The sequence below is a fragment of the Melospiza melodia genome, chromosome 15, assembly GCF_035770615.1.
Source record: "Melospiza melodia melodia isolate bMelMel2 chromosome 15, bMelMel2.pri, whole genome shotgun sequence".
Classification (NCBI taxonomy): domain Eukaryota; kingdom Metazoa; phylum Chordata; class Aves; order Passeriformes; family Passerellidae; genus Melospiza; species Melospiza melodia.
The window spans coordinates 10,709,495-10,725,732 of NC_086208.1; the positions used below are offsets into that span (position 1 = coordinate 10,709,495).

The window sequence follows — 16,238 nt, forward strand, 5'->3', positions numbered from 1 at the left end:
GCTAACAAACTAGTTATTTTATAACTGTGTCTCTTTTCCAGTATATCTGTGTTTCTTCTTAAGTAATAATGTAAATTATGTGTTTTGGAGTGAGATAAAGGGTAAGCTATGTAAAGTTTTCCTTAAAATATGTATAGGAATGTCTTACAGGGGCACAGTCCATTTTGTTTTCCTTCTGTTTTAGGTGACTCACACACAGTGTGCACCTGCCTGGACTTTCTGTACTGTCATTTTCTGAACTCCTTATTTCCTGTTCTTAATATTTGTTATCTTCTTCTGTGAAAGACGTACTCTAAGTACCCAGGCATCATGCAAGGTAAACTGGGTTAATGTTTTGGGACAAGGAGAACAAACTGAAATGCTTTTAGTGAAGCAGTATTTGATTAAAACTTTCCCCAGGTATTTTTCCCTGAAGTTGACTCATGGCTGTTAATTGCCAGTGGATTGTTGGCCTCTGCTGTGGTTTGTATGTATTTCTAAGAGAAATGTAAAGAATTTCCACAGTCCATTTTTTGGAGCAGAATGTACATAACTAAATGTTGTCTAAGTATTTTATTTTGTAATGTAATTTCACAATCAAATTCTGGGAATTAAAATAGTTCTCATTAAACTATAACATGAAACTGGATGCCTCAGTATCCAAATCAGGATTGAATTCCTTTGATATTTCTTGATTTGTGTGCCCTCATAGAATCCAGTTTACTGTATCAAGTCATATTCTCTCTCTCTGTCAAGAACTGTGTGGTTTTTTCCAAAGAACTGTGGTTTTGTGGGATTTTGTTTTCTTTTGTTTCAAAAAAAATCATTAATTAAAACTAGACAATTCTAAGAAATTCATAGAAATTGGTACTTTTGAAATTTGGTACATTTCAGCATTTGGGATAATTTCCAGTCAAAGGAGTAAAAGCTGACAGTGGTGCTTACTTGAGGAGTCACATGCACGTACATAAAAATGAGATTGATTCATTTTCCCTTAAAAGCATGGTAAGATCTGGGTTTTCTATGAATAAGGACATAATTTTATTAAATGACATTTCTGTAATAAAGGGGGAAATTAATAAAAATGTATAGGATGAAGTTTGTTCCATTTACATAACTTCTATTAATGTGTTCTTAAATTACTTCAGTGAAAACTATAATTCATTATAGTTTGTTCTATAGTTTGTTCTACATCTATAGGATGTTCTACCAAATACTCTTGTAAGTCTTAATGCATAAAAGTAAATGCTGCATTGGATGAAATTAACAACACTGACGTGTAAAAATATGTGCTTGCATCATCATGCACAGCCTGAGTGAGCAGTTCTGTTGCTGTGTACACTCAGTCATACTTGATTTTATAAAAAGTTCCTTATGGAGTAGATAAATGTGGTAGTCCAGGGTTAGGGTTAGGGTTAGGCAGTGTCTGCCCAGCCCTCACAGCAGCTCCCACCCTCTCATCCAGCCTGGACTTTGGAAAGGTTGAGGCAGTGCTTGTTCCCTACGGCTGCTGGAGGCCTCTGTGCTGCAGGTGAGGAATTTCATCATGTTTGCTTTGTGAGTTTCTGAATTATGGAATTCATCTGAGTAATTTTTTTAATTAAAACTGCAGTCTGTGGGGAAATATGCATGGGAGCTTAAAGAAAATACTGCAATGTTTAAAGGCAGTCTTAAAAATACATGTTTAAAAAAACAGGCCAACAATTTTCTCATGAACAGAGATGAGGATGAACCTCTTAGAACAAAAAATGTGGAAAAAAGGCTGCACTGTGATAATACAAAGGCAGCTGGAAACAGGAAGTTGAGAAACTCATAAAAATTATAAAATGGGTAGTTTGGGTGTTTTAAAGGATAGAACTATAAACCCTGGGGCTTTTTTCTCTTTAGAGAAGTCTCTGTATTAACAAAAGGTCTGATCTCTATGGCAACCTTTAAAAAGTACTGATTTGTGTCTTCTTTCAGTGCATTTTCTGTCCACTGAAACCCAGGAACTCTGGGTGTTAGCAGCTTTGAAAAGAGAGCCTTTGCTTATCACTGGGGGATGCACTCCATCAGAGCTCATTTATTATTAATTATTGATCTGATCTAGTGTTTTGATGTTATTTTACTAAGCTTAATAATTTTGCTGGTTCTCTATGTCTATGGAAAAGGGTTCCTAGATTATAGTTTAGGGCTGGCGCTCTCAGGTAAGAGAAAGAGATACTGAAGTATCATTGCTCCCTCCATGAAAGTTCAGCTATTGCAGTATCCGTGCTCCCGCCATGGCCGGTACTGTATTAGCGGTGATTCTGCTGTCGGTAACGGCGATGTGAGTGACCCGTCCCGTGCCGTGCCGTGTGTGTCCGGGTGGGACTGCGCCGCTGCCTGGGACGGAGGCCAATGCCGAATGCACGGCTGGGTTACCGGGGATTGGCAGGGGGCCAGGTTAGGACTGGAGTTTCAAACTTTGGGAAGCACGGGGTTGGAGCTGCGGGTGCCAGCGGTACCTGGCCCGAGCGGAACGCCCGGCTCAGCCGCTCGCGGGGGTTCCACGACCACCACCGGCTGCGCCACCCGGTCCGGCCCGGCCCTTCCCGGCCGGACCGCGGCCTTTGCCCGCGACTGGGCAGCACCCGGAGCCCCGAGCTCCGCCCCGCCGCTCCCGGCACCGGCGCCGATTGCACACAAGGAGCGCGCTCGGCGCAAGGAGCGGTGAGTGCGGAGCGGGGAGCGGGCCCGGGGGGTCCGGGCTGCCGTGACGGACCGCGGGTGGCGGCTTGGGCCGAGCCGGGAGGCGGCGGGGGCCGTGCCGGTGGGCAGCCTGCGGGGAGCCTGCGGGCCGCAGCGGCCTCGCCCAGCGCGGAGCGGGTCGTGCCCCGGCCCCGGGGTCAGCGCCCTGCTCCCCCGCCGGGCCGGGTGCCCCCGCCTCGGGGCCGCGGAGCAGCAGCGGCCGCTGTGACCGCGGCTGAGGGCTCGCAGGTCTGGAGCCGGCCGGGAGCTGCCCCCGAGCTCGCAGACGTGCATGGGTGGAGTGCTTCCACTGCTGATCTGGGCTATCTGCTAAAGAATAGTTGCAATGATCTGTCTGGACTTCTTGTCAGTAGGACTTGTCTAACTTTATTTGTTCCAACTTCCTTCAATAAACTGGTCCGATAAAGCGGGCAGTCTGAGAAGCTTAGCATACGGTCGGTGCCCTGGAGAGGAAGAAATTGCAGTTGTACTGAGCAAGAACTCTGCAGGAACTGCCGTGCTTGGGTGACGTGTTTGTTTAGGCTCTAGTTGAGATACTGAGGTACTGAGCTCTCCTGCTCAGCCTTAACTATGATTTCTTTAAAGTGCCTTTTCTTCATTATTAAACAGACTTATTCTAAAAACATGCAAATAGCCTTAGAGTGAAAGGGAAAAGAGATCTATAAATGGAAGTGCACATTTTAAATAGCTGCCTGCGCAGCCTTCTTAAATTAAACTAACTTCCCGTGGATTTGGGTGTTTTGTTCTGAATGGGGAGGGGATGAGAAGAAAATATTTGCATCATGTTTTGCATCTGCAAAACAAAATTAGTAACATTTTTTTACAGTGGATGTCTCTGAGATTTTTTCCCTCTGTGTCCTAAATTGTAACGATAAGGATTAATAACAGGGCATATATTATAAAGAATTCATGATACACAGACATGAGGGATGTCAAGATAGCACATAAAGGTGCAGAATGAGTTGCTGAACTACATCTAGTGTAGTGGAGAATTTTTGAAGCTGACATTGGCAGATTTTCTTGAAAATATTTTAGGTTTCGGGTGTAATTTTGAAATTCCAGTCTGTAAGTAACATAAATGAGTAAATAAATGAAAAAGCTGTAATTCTTGCCTGATGACTTGAAGAATTTATTATTATAATTTTTGCCTTGAAAACTAACGCAGGCATTTAAATAGATATAAATTCTGTCTCCTGTAATTGTTACTGGTGCCTTTCCTTATCTCCTAGCTTCCCACTTAATGAAAGATGTCAGCAGTTGGAGCAGTGTTTTCCTGCTCCTGTCTCCGTTCTGGTTTGTGGCTGCTGAAACCAGGAATGCAGCAGATGAGCTCCTTACACACAGCAGCCAGGTGTGCTGTCAGGGATTATTATGAAGTTCTTGTGTTGGGCGGAGGCGCTGGTGGCATCTCCATGAGTGCTCGCATGAAGAGGAGAGTGGGGGCAGAAAATGTGGCTGTTGTTGAGCCAAGTAAGGTGAGTGTCCCTCTGCTCTGAAGCACTGTAAAGAATAAGCATTTTACATGTGACCAGATGGGTCTGATTCTCATCCCTCTCCAGCCCTACAAGTTTTTAACTCTGGAAAGTAAGCCAACTAACCATCTTTCAAAAGAATACATATTACACTTTCTCTTTTGTGAGATTGGTGCATCCCTGCAGCTTTGGAATGGAAAAATCTTGGTTGTTTATACAGCTTCTTTTGTTAAGAATAGTACAATGCTTAGAGCACATTGCTCCCATTTGGAGTGATGTGCCTTTAAGTCCCTTTAAACAGTTTTGAAATGTCCGTTTGAACTTTTGTTTCAGACTCATTACTATCAGCCACTGTGGACCCTGGTTGGTGGTGGTGCAAAGCAGCTGGCAGCTTCTGCACGTCCCACGGAAAGTCTGATTCCTTCAGGTGTTGAGTGGATCAAATCTCAAGTTACAGCATTCAATCCAGATAAGAACTATGTCTGCCTGGAGAATGACATCAAGGTAATAATGAAAAAAAAAGTTTTTTATTTTATGTCATGAGTTCTGTCCCCTCCCTGCAGATTCCCTTAGAACTGCCTATTGAGCAAGGCCTCCAGCATCTAGGAGGCTGGGAAATTCCAATTAGTCTTATATACTTGATCCTAATATCTTTTTCTAATAAAAACTGTGGTAGATAACTAGGTTAGAATAACATCAACTTAAAATACTATTATCATAAGCCTTTGCCCTGTTTATAGTGAACTGAAGAGAGAGAATATTTTTGCTCCAGATACCTGGGTCTGTGTATAACAGAGGCTGTGTAACTCATAATGCAGTTAGCATTTTAACTAGAATTTTTAGAGCCTAATTTATGCTACTGATGCTCCCTGTACCTCTTTCCTTGTGACTCTGTTGCTGTCAGGTAACTGAAATTTACTTTGATGTAATGCTTTGCTTTCTCTGTCTAAAATTCTTTTTATTCCTTACACAACAGGTATCTTACAAGTATCTGATAATTGCTCTTGGAATTAGTCTGCATTATGAAAAGGTATTTGTTTTACAGAATCATATATTTACTAATTTTAATAGCATAATGTACATTCATAAAAGTAAATGGCTTTTCAGAACTGTTTATACTGCCAGGTATTGAATACTATGAATTAGAGCTAGAAGGCAGACTAATGTCTTTACTCCTTCCAGAGATCCCTGTGTAATAATCCAAATTACTCTTGGGAAAGCCTTTTATGACAACTTTGTTGCATCTCTGTAGCAATATCAGCAGATGGGGCAGTAAGCTAAATCCAGAGCTTTAAGGCAGCTGTAATAATGAGATAATAAGGTGTACTGACTGGAATCTGAGGCATCTCTGATGTACACAGAATGAGGAAAACAGAGCAGTCAGTAGAATCTGACCTGCAGAATTAATTGGAGCTACCCTCACCTTTCTTAAAGGATGCACTTCAGAAGGAGCCAGCTGAGTTAACAGGCTTGTGTTTAAATAGGCCCTGGGGCCCTTCCCTTTGAAATGTTTCCTGTACACTGCACACAGTGACACTCTGAGGAAAATGTTGGTGCAAGAATGACCACAGTGATATGTAGGAGTAGGAAAACACAAAGGCAAGATGTCTGAGCAATTTGACTCTTGTGGTTTTACCCTGACATGAATATGATGTAGTACCTGACAATATATTTAAGTATCTGTTTGAAAAGCTTTCAAGATATATGTCAAGCAAGAGCTGGTCTCAGTTAGTTACAGTCACAAATAAGCTCTGGTGATTAGGTCAGTGGAATGAGGAGCTGCAGCATGTTCAGTGACCCTCCTCTCAGTCTTTATATCCATTGCTTCAGTACAAGCTGATAAAAATAAATTCAGTGTTCACTAGTAGAAGCCATTAACACAGTTAATCACACTCTGTAATGCAAATTCATAGCAACTTTAAAACAAAAGTGGACACTTGAAAAAGGGAGATGGTTTCTCTTCACCAGCAGTGTATTCTGGTGCAGACTGGAACATCCCAAACACATGGCAGTGCATGTAACATGACTTCATATTCTCACAGAATTTCTGCAATCCATTATGTTGAAATGGATACCACTTCCTTTCTCACAATCACATGCTCAGGTCACAGTAGGAGTATTAGGGAAATAATTACTGGATGGAGATTGGTTAAAACAAAATCCTAGGCAAATACAGGTATCTGCAACTGACTACAGAAAAGTTTTATTCACCTTATACATTTTCATAAGGCTTTTTTTTAACATTATTTTTACTTGTGATGATGGGGCAGTGACTTTATATATTCTTACTCTGAATTTCAGTCAACAAAAACTTGGGACTGGGTCTGCACTGAAGACTTAGGCTCAGATGTTGCAGACCAATTTCACTAAATGTACATCTACAAAATCATATACTAAATTCTAAAGGAAATAACTGTTTTATTGCTAGGCCTATTTTTAAAAATACCAAGTAGCAAGTAAGTATGGACTTTCCTATTGACAGAAACTTCTTATGTAGTTATTTCTCAGTCTGTATTTAATACTTGTCAATGATGACAAAACTTTTGCCATCTGTACTTGAAACCTTGATTTCTCTTTTCCTAGATCAAAGGCTTGCCTGAAGGTTTTAAACACCCTAAAATAGGTTCCAATTATTCAGTCCAGACAGTAGAGAAAACATGGAGAGCTTTACAAGATTTTAAAGAAGGAAATGCTATCTTCACTTTTCCAAATACTCCAGTGAAGTGTGCAGGGGCTCCTCAGAAGATTATGTATTTAGCAGATGCATACTTGAGAAAAGTAAGTCTTTTACCCTCTCTGCCAGTGCTTTTCCTCACAGTTGGAAGGAAGGCTTGTTCTAAGGGTTTCATATTATCTTTAAAACAAATATAAAAGACATGAGAGTGCTGTGACTCAGGATTATTGAAGTGACTAAGTTGGTTTTTCATTTTTAATATGTCAGGAATGCAGGTAAATGGATTGTACATAAATATTTAGCAAATATTTAATACCAGAGAAACTTGTAGAATTCAGAAATTCAGTTCAGAATTTCATACTGAAAAAATGGCTTGCCCTGCATCTGGTGAGCAGCAAATACAACTGTTCTCAGCCTAATTTATTACTATAAATGTTGCACCAAAAGAATGCTGGCTGGTATTACATCATTCTTGTTACTTTAAGTACTTCATACCTGTTGCCATTTGTCTACTAGTCTGAAAAATGGTTATGCTTGCTCCTTGGGGTGCATTGTCTCAGCATCAGGAGGAGACTTAGCCAGGCTGTTAAAGCAAGCTTAGTGGAAGCAAAAGACAACTTCAGCTTCATATGTGTTTAAGTTTCATGAGCTACCTGGCTGGGTGAGTACCTGAATTATGCACAGAAGTGAAGATTTTTGAAAGCTTTTTAACACTAAACTGCTTAAAGAATTTAACCTGCATACAGCAGTTCCTCAGTGCTTTGCAGCCACCTCTTCTCACGAGTTGTGTGATGTATCTTCAGTACCTCATGCTGAAAGAGTCTACCTTCCAACATGCTGTGAAATATTAATTAAACATTCATTAATAATTGAACTGCATGAATAGTTCTATCAGCTCTTTAGTAGTGCAGCACAGTTCTTTTGTCTCCTCTTGTCACAGTTTCTTAATAGAAAAGGCTAATTGGATCTCCTCCTGCAGACAGGAAAACGTTCCAAAGCAAACATCATATTCAACACCTCACTTGGTGTGATTTTTGGTGTAAAGAAATATGCTGATGCATTGCTTGAAATAATAAAGGACAAGAACATTGTTGTTAACTACAAGCGCAACCTCATCGAAGTTCGAGCAGACAAGCAAGAAGCTGTGTTTGAAAAGTTGGACATACCTGGAGAGACTGAAATTTTTCAGGTCAGGAGCTTTCAGACCCTTCATTTGGTTCTATTTCTTTTCCTTGTGTACTGCAAAGTAACTTTTACATTGTTAGAACACAGTCTGCCTCATTGTGCATTGCTCTTCCCCCTGAGAGTACTATCTCTAACTTTAGCAGAATATTAAAAATTTTGAAACCAAGGTGGAGAGAAGAAAAAATGTCTCATAAATAATGCCTGGAGTCCTGTACGCCATGGGAATGTCTCAGGTGTGTATGGAGGAAGGCAAATTGCTTCCAAATGGAGTTGCTTGATAAGGTTCATGTTAATTAAAGGATGCACTTGAAATTTGAGGGCAGATTTTCATTCTATATACTTGTGTTTAAAAAACCAAAACAAACACAAACCCAAGAAACCCTCTCTCCACACTCTGTTTATTGCCTTATACCAACAGGTAGTTTGTTCTGATGAACTAACCATTGTCTTTTCTTTCTGTTCAGTATGAAATGCTTCATGTCACACCCCCAATGGGGCCACCTGCTGTACTCATTGACAGTCCTGTCTCTGATGCAAGTGGCTGGGTGGATGTGGATAAGGAGACTCTACAACATAAAAAATATCCTAATGTCTTTGGTATTGGAGACTGCACTAACCTTCCAACATCAAAAACTGCTGCAGCTGTAGGTAAAGTGGCATGTGTATGTTTGTGTGTGTAAGTGACCAGAGCGGAGACAGTAAGCTTTTTGTTTAGTTTGCTATTCCTGAGGTCATGACTTCAATTTTGAGCTTTCCAAAAGACCAGAGGCTCCTGGGCCAACTAGCTACCTACAGACCATGTTGATGCCACTAACCCAACAATTCTGTTGTTCCAGATGCCTCACAGATTAACTAATTCTACTTTTTGTGTTCGTAGAATGTCACATAATGAATGACGTGTTCTTGTATTACATCATCATTCAGTAATGAACCATTCTGCTTTATCTTAGCTCCTCATGCATGTGCCACCTAACTGATAAGTCACTATCAAAAAGTCACACGTTCTGGCCTTGTAGCCACAGGTTCCACAATTAAAACACTTTAAGTATATGGTCTCACAACTGATAAAATGCAAATAAGAGCATAAAAAACCCCAGGCTATACAGTATGTTATTGATGTAATGAAAGGGTAGGGCACTTAACTTCAGTAAATGGGTCTACAGTTACAGCACTCAAAATTAAACACAACTTCAGTGTGCCAGAATGTCAGTATTTGATAAGACTGAGCAAGTATAATTTATCATAGCAGAATGGGCATAGGCTAAAAATATCAGCTCAAGTTTCATTAAGCTTTAACATGTTAACATGTTCGAAACAGTGAGGCCAAAGCATTAGTCCTTTTTTTTTTATCTGGGATAGTAAATTTACATGCAATTTCAATTGCAGCTGAATTGTCCAACAAAATGCCTAGCTAATACTGTTTGCTTTAGTAATGACAATTGTTGGCTGAAATAGTCTTAGTACATTTCTATTTCTTTCTTACTTAGCTGCACAGTCTGGAGTCCTTGATAAAACCATTTCTCTGGTAATGAAGAACAAGTTGCCAGTTAAAAAGGTACTTACAGTTCTTGTCTTAGAGAGAAATTCTCTTGAATGTTTTCTTCCTTATGCAGGAAGTCTTGCAAGCAGCTGAGTGTGTGAACCAGAAGGCAGGGAAGGCTTTGCCTCTGCAGTTGTGCTAAATGGTTACTTGCTGCATGTCAGAGTAGTAATGGAATTGCACAGTACATACTGCCATTGAAAGTATTACCTCCTTGAAGCCCTGACTTCTGACTTGAGAGAAGGTTAGAGGCTGATTAGTCAGGGTTTTCATCAGTGCAAATGATTTACTTACACTGTTGAGGTAATACCTGCTCCAGAAAAACTCTTGCAAACTTGTTAACTTGTTTCTCCTGCATAGGATATGATCTTCTAAGGAGGTAAACTGAAGCTTCTGTACGACAGCTGTTAAGCCTAAATTATGTTCAAATTTGTCCTTGAGCCTTTACTTTTATTTTCCACATGGCTTCCTTGGGGGCACTAACCTGAATATCCTGCAATTCTCCGGAAGTTCTCACTGCAGTTCCCGTTGCCTTGTTGAAGCAAACACCAGCTCTCACCCAGATCTGCTGGTCACCAGTTACACTGGTTACACTGAACAGCCATTAATGAAATTATGCCCTGTTTTGTTCTAGGTTAGGTCTAATTTAAGCAATGTTAAGCAAATTAAAAAGAGTAAATTTGAAAGAGTGGCTTAATATTTCGGGTAATAAACCAGAACTGGCTTAGCAGCTTTCCAGTTTCGCTGATATTTACACTGGAAATGCTGAAACTTCCTAGAAAGTTATTTTGAAATGTGAATGTTAGCCATGGCCTTTAGGCTTTGGTCAGAATAATGAGCAGTGAGTATATTTCTTTGCAGTATGATGGATACACATCCTGCCCACTAGTGACAGCCTACAACAAGGTGATTCTGGCAGAGTTTGACTACAATGGTCAGCCTTTGGAGACCTTTCCCATTGACCAGAGTAAGGAGAGAAGAACCATGTACCACATGAAAGCTGATATGATGCCTCTGCTCTATTGGAATGCACTACTTAAGTGAGTATTGAAAAAACCCAATCAGGTATAGACACCTGTCCTGGTTTAGTTCCTTGCTGAAATACAAGCAAAGTACATCCTCAGCTGTGATCAGAGCAACACTCTAATGCTCATCTCTTCACAGTACAGTATCTTATAAGAAAAAACCCTTTCCCCAGGCCCTACTTTGATAGTATGTGAAAGAACTTTCTGTTTCCAGGGGATACTGGGGAGGACCAGCTCCTGTCAGGAAGATGATGCATCTGAGCTTGAAGTAACTGCTGCTTCTCAGCATTGGTCAAAACCTTCCAAAGAAGTGGACTGGTTTCACATGGGATCAGTACATATCTTCCCTCTTGGAATACCTGGCAGACATTTTTTTTAAATCAAGCTTTGGTCAATAATTTACTTTTCCTCCTACTATAGATTAAAGCCTCTTTAGTGCTCTTTTCATGCTCTTTTATGTCAACTGAGGCCTTAAACTACTTCTGTATTTGCAAAGGAATCTGACCTTGCCTTACCTTACAGATTACTACAGGAATTGCTACAGCAATAAATACTTTCAAAGCTATTCTGTATGCAAAATTTTCTTCCTGAACCTAAACTGATTTGTCTGCATCCAAAAGCAATGCATGCACTGGATTTAACAGTTATTCAGTGCTAGTAAAATGGCCTGAAAGCCTCCAGTTCTCTTATTTTTGAAGAACATAAATCCTAATCTCTAAGCATACCTGCTACATAATTCTTAGAGGAATGCATGCTGAGTTTTGAAAGCAAAATAGTCAAAGCAGTGTGTGTATATAGATACACACACTCTCCTAGGATAGCTGAACCACTTCACATCAGTTCCACTATAATGTTTTAACCTGTGACACTAAGAACATCATGAAGAGTCACCTGAGAAGGCATACTAGACTGAAGCACAATTTAGGATCACAGACAAGGGGGAAGTGCTTTTTAATTGTGGCCATACAGAACTCTTTTCAAGGGAAAGGTTGAACAAAGTTGAATTTGGGAGTTGAGTCTTCACAGAAGCTGGAACTTTAGAGGCAGTCAGGTAGACAGCGTGGAGCAAACAGGAATTATCTTCACTCACAAGAATCAGCAGCAGCTTATTTCTAAACAGAAAAATAGATGTGAACATATTTTGAGTTGCAGCTTCATACTTTCCAAAACAGGTTTTAAAAAGTTTGCCTTTGATTTGCAACATAACCTGGACATATACCTGGGTGTTAAGCAGTTCCTCAATCTTATTCTGGATCTGTCCATACACATCATTAAACAGCTCCTCCTTGGATTTTGTCCCATTCAAATGCACTTAAAGAAAGTAAAATAAGAGAACTATAACAATGTCTCTGTAAGCTTGCCAGATCCTCACTTAAAAAGCATGCACCTAGCTGGTATCAGAGAAATAGACTCCCTCCACCTGCCTCACCTCCTCTTATGCATCTAACCAGGATGTAATGCACAGGTTTGAAAAGCAATCTCATAAAGTGCTTTTGTCATTAGACTTACCCACATCAACTCCAAGTTCTTCCATTATCTTCCTGTGCTTGATGTACATAGGCCAAACGTGGCCATCAAACAATCCAGGTGGATCCGGTACAGTGTAATTCCTTGAACTGTAAGGAATTGTAACAATTAAGGCATTGTTACTCACAAGTACTCCAATAACAATTCAGGGAAATGACAGATCCTTCATTGGGCTTCTCTAAACATTTGCCTGAGCCCATTGACTGCAGTTTGGTTTCTAAGCTTATCAGAAGTTCATAGTTAGCAAGAGCTACAAGCATCAACTTACGCAACTAAACTGAAATTTGATGTGCAGGGCCAAAGTGATTAAAATGCAAAAAGAGTTCCCAAGACAGACTGATCTAAATATTGATCCATAAACTCTTAAAAGCTTTAGCAGAACTTTGGGTAAATTAGCTGTCTTATTCCTCTTGAAATGTAATTCAAGTTTTCATTTGCAGTAAGAACAGTGTGTGTGTGCAACAACACAGCCAAATGTAAACCTCAGATAGTCTGAGACCTGGGAACTGTGTAACTGGAAAACCAGCATGGGATGGGAGAAAGCTTAGTGGAAGGTGTGTGCAGAAACTGTGTGTTACATGCATGACACAACAGCTTGGTGGGAAGTCAGAGGTCAGTTTGGTGAAGGAAGCTACAGTATTCTAACTCAGCAGCTATATTTGCCTCTATCCCATCTCATCTAAAAGCTTCAGAGAAACAAAGTCTTGAATGGCTAATACTAAAGTCTAAATTTTAAAACTCTTTGAAAAAATTACTTGAATGAGTTAGATGGTATTGGGCTAGAAATCAGGCAAACTTACCTTCTTCTCCTTTTACACTCTTCATATGGAATGGAAAGAAAGTACCGATGGTGGAACACATCAATCAGTGGCCTGAAAGAGACACCTACTTGATTACACCTCAATTAGTAGCAAGACCCAGAAAAGTAAAATCTATTTCCTGTACTTAGAGCCACCTTTAGACTTGTGACTCCTAAACTTGGCAGTAGTCAATGCCAGCTACTAACTCTTGGTTTAGAAATGTCTTTTCATTCCCTTGGAGGTTTGCCCATTACATAAAATAATGTAAAAATCAAAATGTATGACGGCACAATTGATTACCTGTAGGTGTAAAGTAGGAAGCCTTCGACAATAAGAATGTGGATTGTTTCGTCTCCTCCCTCCTTATCTTCCAAGATCTGGGCATCCAGTGTGTTATTGATCCCATGAGAACGTTCAAACTTGACTGGGTTTTTTATCCAAGCATTTATGGTACTCATCATAGCTTCCATATCTAATGCACTAATCACTAAGACAAAAGAGACAATTCTCATTAAGCAGCAATTAAATATCATCTAGTGATAGAGTCAGTACAAAGCAGTGCACATAAAGAATCAATATACTCTAGGATTTTGAGTTATGCTTTGCAAACACTAACAAAGGCTTACCATCATACTGTTTAAACCCATCTTCAACTTCGATCTCATCTTGGGGCTGAAACAGTAACAAGAAAAAAAAAACAAACTTGCATGGTCAGGACAACTACTGAGAAGTTCAATATCCGTTTCAAAGCAAAATTCAAGATCCAAACCCTGAAGCTTTCAAGGGGAATCTTAACCCTCCACCAGGTTCCTTTGCATGCAGATAAAAGGAGCGGTACGATAAAGCCGCGTGCTGCTCTATCTTCCCACGGACACGAGCGCGGAAGCCGTGGGGTCCCGCTCAGCGCAGCCTTATCCGGCCGCGCCGGGAGCGCAGAGCCGCGGGCAGGGCGGCGCAGGGCGGGCAGCGCGCCAGCAGCGCGGGCGGAAGCGCAGGGGGTCACCCCGCGCCCTGCCGCGGCCTGCAGGGGCCGGCGGGCCCGCTCACCTTGAAGAAGTCATCCTGGTGCACCACGCTGCAGTTGGGCAGGGCCCGCATCAGCCGGCGGGTCAGCGTGGTCTTGCCGCCGTTGGTGACCCTGCGGCGAGAGCGCGGCCGTCGGGAAGCGCCACGTGCGGCCGGTCCACCCCCCGCCCCCACTGCGGCACCGGGAGGGGCCGGGACGAGAGACCCGCGCCCGTCCCGCGGCCCGAGCCGCCGTCCCCGCCCGGTCCCGGCTCTCACCCGCCGATGCCGATGATGATGTTCATGGTGCGTCCGGCGGCCGCCCGGCCCGACTCCTACTGCCTGTTTCTGAGGGGCGGGGGGGGACCCGGTGTCTCCGGTACCGGCCGTCTAGGTGCCTGAGCCGGGACCCGGGCAGAGGGAAGGAAGGGGCCGGAGAAAGAGGAGAAGGTGGAGAGGGGAGAAGCCAAACGTCAACTGCTGGGCAGCGCCATGGTCGCTCAGAGCAGCAGCAGGGCCGGTCCGCGCCGCGCCGCGCGCTCCGCAAAGGGGGGCGGTGCCCGCGCGCGCGCGCCTTGCCTTCGCGCTCCGCCGCGCCCATTGGGCGGCCGCCTCCGCCGCGCAGCCAATAGAAAGCGGCGTGCCGCGAACGGCTCGCGGCGATTGGCTGGGGCGCGCTCACTCACGTCCGGCCGTGTTAAAGCGCGACCGCTCGGGGGCGCTCGACGGCCTCGCGCCGAGGAAGGGCGGAGGCGGGACCGGCGGGGGCGCGGCGCCCCCTACTGTCTCTGGGCCGCGCGCTCCCCTCCCGTGAGGGCGGAGTTGCGGCAGTGCCGGGCGCTCGGGCCGCCGGCGGCTGGGCCGGGCCCCGCGCCGGACACCGGCCCGGTTCTGCAGTGAGGAGCGGGGCCGCGCTGGGGCCGAGAGCGGCCGTGGCTCCGCGTGAGGGCGCGCGAGGCTCCTGAGGGAGCGGCGGGGCGGGAAGGCCGCGAGCGCGGGGGCGCCCCCTGCCGCTGTCCCGGGCGGCCCCGCCAGCATCGCTGGGTCAAGGTCACGGCGCGTCCTCGGGCCCGGCCGGAGCCTCGGGAGGCTCGGGGAACACCGGCGGCGAAAGCCACACCGAGGGATTCTGTCCTGCGGCCCTCTCTAAATGGCGGCAATTCCTGCTTTTCCCGCTGCCCTCATAGGCTTTTCTTTGGCCGTCGTGTTTGCTCCTCTGCTGTGCCTGGGGAACTCTGCCTTTTCTTGTTAAGGCTTTTTTTCCTTCTGTAAAGGAGGGAAATTTATGATCATAGTTTTTTTTTAGTAACAGTGAATTTCATAATTTACAAGCCACTTAATCCGTTCAACATGTTTACACTATTGGCGGTCGATGTGTTGCCAACCATTTGCTTGTTTTTCTTTATTTGTACTGGTTTTTCTGGTAAAACTGCAAGCAAACCTTAGTTGATTTCTCTTGCAGTTGTTTTAACTTCCAAATAGAACACATACTTTGGTCTCTTGGCATTTCTTCTTATTTTAAGGACAACAGACAGTTGAAAATAAATTTTTATTTTCAAGATTAAGGTAATTTAGCTCATTTTCACTTTTAAACAGAGGGACTGCCTTTGTGGTTTGGGGGGTTTTATGTGTGAGGAGGTTTTTTGGTGTTTCTTTATTTTTGGTTGGTCGGTTAGGTTTTGAAGAATTATTTTTTAAATATATGTCTACTTAGCTTTGGAAAGAAGGGTGTCCTCAGAGAGTACATCCCAATTTCTTAGGTTAAAAATCCTACACAGGTAGGATTCTAAAATCCTACATAGGTAAAACCTTATTCTCGGCTTTCTGCAAAGCTCCAGGAAGGTAGACCAGTATATAAATTCATGATACATAGTGGCATTATTATTATATAGTTTGAGGAATCTGTAATCTGTATTTTACATACACTGGTAAAATCAGAATGCTATTTACAGGCAGCTAAGTTCACTCTACAGCATCTTTTAGCTGTTTTGGCCCCAAGGTTCTTCCAAATTCTTAATAATTGTTTTTGTACTCTTCACCTTTTTACCAAGCAAGATGCACTCTCCAAGCTTCATTCTCAAAACTCATACAAGTTTTGCTGTCTTTTGCCACTCCTTGTCATTCAAATATGTAAACATACAACAGTTTGAGGCTTTTAACATGATGTTGATATCAAGTGAGCAAAGGAGGGATAATGAACAAATTAGAAGCCTGGTGGTTTTTAGAAAGGCACTTAGGCTGAAATACACTGCTCCTTGCATGAACTCAGTACTGCCAGAGCTGGAATGAAGTGGGCCCAGC

General features: G+C 42.9%; 2 protein-coding genes across 5 annotated transcripts; one reads left to right on the top strand and one right to left on the bottom strand.

Annotated features, from left to right (window-relative positions):
* The first annotated feature begins 851 nt into the window (after positions 1-851).
* Positions 852-11,170, top strand: SQOR (sulfide quinone oxidoreductase). 4 transcript variants are annotated; one of them, XM_063169761.1, is made up of 11 exons: positions 2,621-2,670; positions 3,117-3,250; positions 3,939-4,184; positions 4,515-4,685; positions 5,158-5,211; positions 6,765-6,959; positions 7,835-8,044; positions 8,505-8,688; positions 9,528-9,595; positions 10,442-10,620; positions 10,820-11,170. In XM_063169761.1, the coding sequence occupies exons 3-11, from the start codon at positions 3,957-3,959 to the stop codon at positions 10,875-10,877; spliced, it is 1,347 nt and encodes a 448-aa protein (XP_063025831.1). In that variant the 5' UTR covers positions 2,621-2,670; positions 3,117-3,250; positions 3,939-3,956; the 3' UTR covers positions 10,878-11,170. The 4 variants fall into 4 exon arrangements, with proteins under 4 accessions (XP_063025833.1, XP_063025830.1, XP_063025831.1 ...); XM_063169763.1 differs by lacking the exons at positions 2,621-2,670; positions 3,117-3,250 and adding an exon at positions 852-984; XM_063169760.1 differs by lacking the exon at positions 3,117-3,250 and having other exon boundaries at positions 2,599-2,670.
* A 355-nt stretch (positions 11,171-11,525) lies between these two features.
* Positions 11,526-14,494, bottom strand: LOC134425268 (nicotinamide riboside kinase 2-like). The gene is made up of 8 exons (XM_063169764.1): positions 14,217-14,494; positions 13,980-14,070; positions 13,559-13,604; positions 13,233-13,419; positions 12,933-13,004; positions 12,115-12,221; positions 11,825-11,916; positions 11,526-11,717 (listed from the first exon to the last, which is right to left on the bottom strand). Exons 1-8 carry the CDS (start codon positions 14,240-14,242, stop codon positions 11,712-11,714), a joined length of 627 nt encoding a protein of 208 aa, XP_063025834.1. The 5' UTR covers positions 14,243-14,494; the 3' UTR covers positions 11,526-11,711.
* Positions 14,495-16,238: the final 1,744 nt, after the last annotated feature.

Bases quoted from the DNA above. Each gene is read 5' to 3' on its own strand.
- SQOR (XM_063169763.1), top strand. From the start codon at position 3,957: ATGTCAGCAGTTGGAGCAGTGTTTTCCTGCTCCTGTCTCCGTTCTGGT. The intron at 4,185-4,514 runs GTGAGTGTCCCT...CTTTTGTTTCAG, and splicing joins CTGTTGTTGAGCCAAGTAAG to ACTCATTACTATCAGCCACT. The intron at 9,596-10,441 runs GTACTTACAGTT...ATTTCTTTGCAG, and splicing joins ACAAGTTGCCAGTTAAAAAG to TATGATGGATACACATCCTG.
- LOC134425268 (XM_063169764.1), bottom strand. From the start codon at position 14,242: ATGAACATCATCATCGGCATCGGCGG. The intron at 13,420-13,558 runs GTAAGCCTTTGT...CTTTTGTCTTAG, and splicing joins TGGGTTTAAACAGTATGATG to TGATTAGTGCATTAGATATG. The intron at 13,005-13,232 runs GTAATCAATTGT...TGTCTCTTTCAG, and splicing joins TTCCTACTTTACACCTACAG to GCCACTGATTGATGTGTTCC.